Genomic DNA, 8,049 nt, shown 5'->3' with positions numbered 1-8,049 from the left:
TTGGTCATGTCACTTAATAACCACCCGCCACTGATGTCGGCAAAGCCAGACAGGACATGAGCGTTTCTTTGGGCTTTGCTGCTCCGTGCTGGGCAGGCTCAGATCCTGGCAATCCCCAGGGCAGCGATGGCTGAACCCTCCCACGATAGGGACAGGGGCAGCAACACCCCAAAAACATCCAGGAGGGGAAACCAGAGCGGGCCATCCTCTCCTGGCTCCGGCAGTGCTCGGATAAGGAGTGTCCTGCTCAGGGGACAGCCGGGGACGTGCTGCCCCACCACGTCCACCTGCTAAAATAAGCCCTGGCTGGGACTCGTGCCATGAGATAGCCTGGAAAAAAATTAAGCTGGGACACTCAGGATCTGTTTAGGGGATGAGGAGGCAGCCAGGCTCCTTTCCCGAAAGGATAATTTTGGCAGGGAGACTGAGAACACGCATGTCTGGGGAGGGCTGAGGGAGGACAGGCTGAGAACGGACACATTTCGGTGCAGGTGCAGGGCTCGGTGGTGCCGAGTTGACGGGATTTTCTCTCTCCCGCGCCGCAGCCGCTGCCGGTGCCGCCATGAGGGCTGTGCTCTGGGACCTGCTGCTGCTCTGCCTCTTCGCCCGGGTGCGGGGCGACTGCCGGGGGGACTGTCTGCGCTGCGACCGCCACCTCTACCGGGACAGCTTCGATGTCCTCGTAAGTCCCTCTGCCTGCTGGCTTGTCCCCCCACCGCGGGCAGCACCCCTGGGGGTAGCACCTATGGGTGCTGTGCCTGCTGCATCCCCCCCACGCTGGGCGGGCACTCTCCTCCCTGTGCCAGGGGTGAGGTCGGGGGTCTGGGGGAGCTTGGGCTGCCAGTCGGTGCCAAACCCTGAGGGGAAGGTGACACTTGCTGTCACTGTCCCTCCTCCTTGGGCACCCCCTCGGGGACACCACTGGACAAGATGGTCCCGAGGGAGGATGCAGACCCCGAATCAGCTGCTGGGAGTGATGGGGACAAGGCTGCGATGGCCCAAGGAGGGTCCCAAGACCCCAAACATCCCCAGATTTCCTGCCCCCATGGCTTGTGGCATCATTATCCTCACCTACGCCAACCCTGGACCCCCAGACCCCCACTCCACCCTCCAAGGAGCCACCAAACCCCCCCTCCGAGCCCCATCAGGATGGGACCAGCTTTGCAGATGGCTGGTGAACTGGTGTTTTGGGGGACCAGGCATCGGGCAACCCACAGCCACTCCCACCCTCTTGATTTGCCTCCAACACTGAATGGAAAGAGCCATTAAATAGCATTTTGGGTTTTTTTCCAGCCTCTAATCCTTTCTTTTCCCCTCCGCCGAGCTGTGGCCATGCCCTGGCCAGCAGCATTTCTTTCCCTCCCGGTCCCCCTCCACCTCCCAGGGATTATCCATCATCCCCCCCACCCCCTTGCCTACTTCTTAGCGATGATAAATCATGATGGGTCGAGACATCCACCCGAAAGGAGACGGCAGCTCGGGAAGCCCCCAGGGCTGGGAAATATCCCCCCAAAACCGGGAGGCACCAGTGACTTCCAGGGCAGCGTGGAGATGCTGGAGCCACCCCAGTGCCACCCCTTTCCTGGCAAAGCTGCCTGCAATCACACATCGCTGTCACCGAGTTTTGGGGCACGATCGCCCTGGTTTTGCCCAAAAATGTTGTTTTGCAGTCTGAAGGCAGCCGCGTCTCTGCAGGGTCCTGATTCTGGAGCTGCATTTTGCTCTGTCTTCCCCGGCCAGCAGGATGGAGAGGAGATGAGAGCTGGGTGGTGGCTCACGGATCCTGTGCAAGGTTGTATCTCAAAGCAGGAGGGGTTTGAACCAGGAGCAGAGGAACATGGGGTCTTCTGAGGCTCAGTTTCAGCTGGAAGAAGCATCGAGGTGGGATTTGATATAGCATCCCACCGTTTCCAAAGCAACAGCCAAGGAAGCCCCATCGGCAACGTGGCTGATCCATCCTTCAGGGGTAGAAACAGATCTTGAAGTTACAGACACACCTACACCAGCATCGCAGCTGCCAGGGCAGGACAGGGACCAGCTGATGGAGATTGGTCTTCACGATGTGGATGAATCACCTACGTCCTGGTCCCCAGAGTCATCTAGGGATGGCACAAATCCATGGTGGCACCGTTAATGCCAACCGAAGATCGGAAGGAGCCTCCCTAGGTAGTTTTGGCACTGGACGTGGAGGAGCATTGGCTGGTGTTTGATGAGGACTCCCAAAACACCTCAAGCAGAAGCCATTTCCATGCAAAATCAGACCACAGCGTGATGTTTGAGGACCCTGGGATGTTCATGGGGCTGTTTTGTGGGTGAGTGATAGGACCACTGATGGTCTTCAGCCTGAGGCCTGGGGTATTTCTTCTTGAAGCCTGTTAGCTGGTACTCATCAGAGTGTTACCTCCATGTGATCCACCACCTTTCATCTCCAGCACGGCGCACTGTTAGGACACTGTCCATCAGCCATAGACCCTGCCAAAGCCTTGGAGATCCTGCGACAGGATCTTAGCTCAGCACAGGATGCCCTCGGTGTCTCCACTAGGACCCTCGTAGGTGTCCTGGCATGCAAGACCCTCATCATCACCTCACTTTGGGACAACTATTTTTCTTTTGACTTTTTGTCTGAAGAACCTGGCTGCCCTTGGAGATGGAAATAGCCAATTGCTGTAGAGCCATGTGCTTGAGCTGCAGCCCTGAGACACCACGTTGGGACTTGTAGCACCTCTCACCTGGTGAAGTTAATGAACACATGGTTCCATGGTTTTGGTCTTGCAGACGGCTTGTAGCAACAAGACGCACCAACGTGCTTCAACATGAGGTCCCCTAGTTGGTGTTAAACGTTTAAAAGAGCCCACCAGGAAGATAATGCTGGGATGGAAACACTCCAAGGCAAGGTCCCTTCTGGGCCCTCCAGCCCTGGTTTCTTTAGGCATTTAATTAGTTTGGTTCTTCTACCATATTCTCATGGATGGTTTCCCCTGGGTGCTGGTTTTGGTGGTACCAGCCCACTCAGGCTATCACTCCACAGCCAGGTCTGTGTCCTGCCTTGGTGGATGAGGCCTCTTGGGAAGGGATGAGACACAAATGCAGTGGGATGAACCCATGGGTGCTGAGGAAGCCTGATGGCACCTCTTGATGAGGCTGCTCTTGATGGCCTTTGGAGGGCCGTGGCGATCGGGGCGGATTTCCTGGGGGCTGGGAGGAGGCAGATAATCACACATGTCTTTGACGAAGGCCGGGACGCTATGGGCTGGTCAGCCTCACCTCGATGCTTGGGGAGGTGGTGGAGCACAAGCTCCTGCAAAGCATTTCCAAACGTATGAAGGACAAGAAAGTCATCGGGAGCAGCCAGCATGGATTTATGAAGGGGAAATCACGCTTGACCAACCTGATAGCTTCCTGCAGAGAGACATCCAGCTCGTCCTGACTTTCATCAGGCTTTGACATTGTCTCCTGTGACGTCCTCGTAGACAAGCTGCTGAAGCACGGGGTAGATAAATTGGCGGTGAGGTGGACTGAAACCTGGAGGACCTTGACATCTTCATTAATGACCGGGATGATGTGGCAGACACACCCTCGGCAATTAGCAGATGATGCAGGGTTGGAAGGTGTGGGTGGTAGCTCACAGGGTCGTGCTGCCATCCAGAGGAACCTTGCCAGGCTGGAGAAATGGGCTGGTAGGAACCTCACGGAGTTCAGCAGGGAGAAAAGCGAAGTCCTGCCCCTGGGGAGGAACAACCACAGGCACCAGGACATGCTGTGGACCCTTCCCACCTCCGCCGTCCCACAACTTGGTGACTTTTGGGCTCAGCTGAAGGACCCAGCCAGCGTGAAGCACGGGGTGGAGGGATGGGACCACGGATGCCAACGGGAAAGTGTGGAGCATGTCCAGAGCTTGTCTAGGGAGGGTTGGAAGAGGTATGTTGCGCAGCTGCCACGGCTCCTCAGCATCTCCACCACCTCTGGGAGCCCAGGGAGGGGTTTTGGGAGGGGACAGCTCACCAAATGAGGCCAGGCAAGGGCTGCCGAGCTGCCGGCATCTTTCCATGGGTGTCTTCCAACACTGGAAGCGGGGGGTTGGCCGAGCACCGGTGTCCCACAGTCCCGTAGCGGGGGGCCCAATACCCACCTGGGGCCCATCCAACCCCGTGTCTCCCGCGTAGGTCTGCATCCTGGAGTGCGAAGGCGAAGCCGTGCCGCGGGCCACCTGGGAGCTGTGCGCCGCCGCCGCCGGCCGAGCCGCCCCGCGGCCCCGCGACCTCCAGGCCGCCGGCGATCCCTGGCAGGGCGCGGCGGCGGGGCCGGTGAGCCCGCTGCAGGTCAGCGACCTGCTGCGCCAACGGGAAGACGAAGACGGAGGCGTCGAAGAGGCGCCGGGCGCCTTCCCGCAACCACCCGAGGACATTTCCCGACGACTCGGCGGTTTCCCGCGGGGGACGCGCGGCTCGAGGCCGGCGCCGACGGCCAGGGGGGTGCAGAAGCGATACGGGGGCTTCATCGGGGTCCGCAAGTCGGCGAGGAAGTGGAACAACCAGAAGAGGTTTAGCGAGTTCCTGAAGCAGTACCTGGGCATGTCGCCCCGCTCCAGTGAGTACGACATTGCCGGCGGCATCAGCGAGCACAACGAGATCTAACGGAGACCCGCGCCGCCCGGCTAGGTCCGCCATGGCCAAAAAAGTCAACCCTCTACCCCTCTACACCGCATGTCCATAGGTGCCCGTTAAAAAGGGGGCCAAAAAATAAAAAAAAAAAATTCGGAAATGGCTTGAAAAATGCCGAATTGGAGACCAGGGAGGGATGCTGAGGGTGGCCGGCGGCATCTCGGCATCCGGAGGGTGCTTGGGGAAAGGCCCTTTGCTGTCAGCCCCCCCCTGCCAGGGAGGATGGGCAAAGGGGGGGTTGTCCTCGACACCAAATAGGTTTTGAAGTCCCTCCCCTCCAAAAGAAAAGTAAATAAAGAAAAAAAAAAAATTAAATTAAAAAAAGAGTAAAATTTTAAAATTAAAATAAATCGAAATAAATCAAAATGAATTAAAATAAATTAAAATAAGTTAAAATACATTAAAATAAATTAAAATAAAGCTGAACCTTCTCCTTTTAGAAATTAAATCATTCCTCCCCAAAACGCTCCAGCATCCCATCACCGAATTGAGCAGCGGGTTAACCCCGTGCCGCCGCTCCCCGGGGACCACCGTCCCCCCCCTCCCCACCGCCGGGAGCCCCCAACCCCTCCACCCTGCAGCTGCCGAGACCACCCATTCCCCAATGTACAATTTGGGAAAATTTTAAACATTTTTCCCCCCCCTTTTTTTGGTTCTTTTTCCTTTTTTTTTTTTTTTTTGGCCCCGGGTGGCGTCTCCCTAAATTAGGGGGTGCACCCCTGGCCCCGCAGCCCCTGGGAGAGAGCCCCCCGCTCCCTCCGCTCTCGGCTCAGCTGCTTTTTTTTTTTTTTTTCCCCTTTTTGTTTTTTTTTTATTTTTTTCTCTTTATTTTCTTCTTTTTCTTTTTCTTTCTTTTCTCTATTTTTTTATTTTTATTTTTTTATAGCGTTCCGGCACCGCATCCCAGCACCTTCCGCCAGGCACAGGCAAACTTAACCCTGCTCCTGTCCACCCCAGCAGCCTCCATCCTCTCTCTGACGGACCCCAAAGCGCTTCAGACTCGCACGCGTTCAGAAATCACTTTGCTCTTCACTCACTAAAGCCAGATTTAAACCAGGACCCGACGAATTTCAGCCTCCGGCGGCGACGGGAGAGAGATGCCGCGGGGAGGGGGCGGGGGGAAGAGGACCGTGGGGGAGCGGGTGGAAATTTAAAACAAAATAATGAGAAAAAAAAAAAAAAAAAAAAGGATTTTCCCACAAAAAAATTGATTTTTTTTAATTTTTTTTTTTTTTTTTTGGGTTGGCCAATGCAAACAAGCCACCTTGGATCCAGCGGAAATTCAGCCCCCACCCCACACTCCCAGTGCCTTCCCCCGCAGCGCTCGGCGTGGGCTTTGGGTTTCCCCCGGGATTTATTTCCAATTTTTGGGATAGGGGATGCCGAGGGCTCACATCCCAGCATGGCTCCATCCCCACACACCCAACCCAACAGCCACCACCCCCAGCCCTCACCCCAGCACCCAGAAACACCTGAAAACGTTTAATTTTTTCCCCTTTTACAACTTTTTTTTTCTCCCTTTTGTTTTTTTTTTAACTCTTTCCCCTGAAGTTTTGTAACACCTCCAGGGTTGACTTCTTTGCTCAGCAATACAAACCACACGCCCCTTTTCCTTGCAGCCCCCACGTCCCGACCCGCATGCATCGTGTCCCAGTCCCCCGTGCCGGGATACGGATTCTTCCGTTTCATTCCCAGGAGGACAATGGGATATGGCTGATTCCGCCTAATTTGCTACCCCACCCCCCAAAAAAAAAAAGCAAAAAAAAAAAAAAAAAAGCATATCCTGGTATCCTGGGAGCAACTTCTTCACCCGGGTCTCACCCGCCAAAAAAAAAAAAAAAAAAAAATTAATAATAATATAATAACCCCTATGGAAAAAAAAAAAAAAAAAAACCAAGATCTTGTTCTTTTTAATTGTTTCATACAAAGATTTCTCCATTAAACTTGTACATAGCAAAAGGATTAATAAATTAGTTTACTGTTTCTACGATATTATTGCGACTGGCGACCGTCACTTGGGTCAACGCTTGCAGAGCGGGTCCCTGCTGCCCCCCCCCAACCAGCCATAGGGGGGATGGAACGGCCCCGCTCAGTAGTTTGGTTTTAAGGGGGAAAAAAAAAAAAAAAAAAAAAAGAAGAGATATTTTTGTAAATCTGCATTCTTTCCAGTGTGGGGGTTCCAGAGAAATCCCCCCTTTGCATGGGCTGTTGTAGAGCTGGGGGGGGGGGGGTGGTCCTGTTGCACTTGACAAAAAATGGGATGGATCGGGGGGGGGCTATTTGGGGGAAAAACATGGATTTTGGGGTTTAAAAGAATAAAGGGGAATTTCTGTCCGGTTCCATCGCACCCCGAACCCTTTTCCAAAGGCACCCACGGTCCCCTGGGGAGGCCCCAGGCTGGCTGGAAATAGGGGGATTCACCTCTCTTCGGAGCCCCCCCGCAGTCACCCCCCAGGCGCTATTTTTTAGCATCACCATAGAAACAGAGAACGGGAGGGGCAGGGATGTGCGGTGTCCCCAGTTGGGTCCCAGTTTACAAACTGGGTTAATGAACCAGTTCAGGGCAGAGAGGTGGTTTCTGTTGTTTGGGATTTTTTTTGCCGAACAAGGGGGAAAAAAAAAAAGAGGGGGTGACAATAAAATTAATTGGGGAAAGATTTGGCTGTCAAAGGGTTTGCTTTGCCCATGGCTGGGAAGGGTCAGGCTCAGCCATAACCCTGCAGGAACTGTAGGAATTGCATCAATTTGGCATCCCCAGGATGCAATTTTTAATAGTTTTGGGTTTTTTTTTCTCCTTTCCTTTCTTGTGGAAGGGAGGCATCATTCCACATCCCCCTTCCCCTCTCCCCCTTTTTTCCCTTTTCTAGTTCCTCTTTCACCTCAACATGCATATTAAAAAAAAAAAACAAACTTTTTTTTTTTTTTTGGTATCAAAAAGGCAACTTCTCAGCTTGACTTGCAGTGAGTGCTCTGGGCCCCAAGAGTGCAGAGCCCACCCCCAGCAAGACACCGCTTAAAAACCCACCGGGTTTAGCAGCTATTAACCCCTCCTGTAGCTTCCACGTTAAAAACTCGATGAATTCAGGGTATTTTTTTGGGGAAAAAACAAGAATAAAAGGATGTGCAGGATCTGCTGCTGAGGGAGGGATGGTGGCTCCCAGCACCGGGCAGACACTGCTATCTAGTGGTGCCACAAATGCTTGTGCCAAGGGGCTCCCCGAGCTGCAGAGGGGAAAAAAACCCAAACAAAAAAAAAGAAAACCAACATCTTGGGGTTGATGCCCCCCTGCTCTGTACTGGGGACATGGGGGGGAGTCCCCGGGGACACTGGGGTCCCCGGGGGCACCCCCACGCCACTGGCTACAAGGACAAGGCGGAAGCAGCGAGC

At 54.2% G+C, this 8,049-nt stretch overlaps 1 protein-coding gene across 1 annotated transcript; it reads left to right on the top strand.

Moving 5' to 3' along the window:
- Positions 1-562: 562 nt before the first annotated feature.
- PNOC (prepronociceptin) lies at positions 563-4,712 on the top strand. The gene is made up of 2 exons (XM_074921247.1): positions 563-682; positions 4,164-4,712. Exons 1-2 carry the CDS (start codon positions 563-565, stop codon positions 4,632-4,634), a joined length of 591 nt encoding a protein of 196 aa, XP_074777348.1. The 3' UTR covers positions 4,635-4,712.
- Positions 4,713-8,049: the final 3,337 nt, after the last annotated feature.

This window comes from Athene noctua, chromosome 1, assembly GCF_965140245.1.
Source record: "Athene noctua chromosome 1, bAthNoc1.hap1.1, whole genome shotgun sequence".
Taxonomy (NCBI): domain Eukaryota; kingdom Metazoa; phylum Chordata; class Aves; order Strigiformes; family Strigidae; genus Athene; species Athene noctua.
The sequence above is the reverse complement of the archived record's forward strand: the minus strand, read 5'-3'. Positions and strand labels throughout refer to the sequence as shown.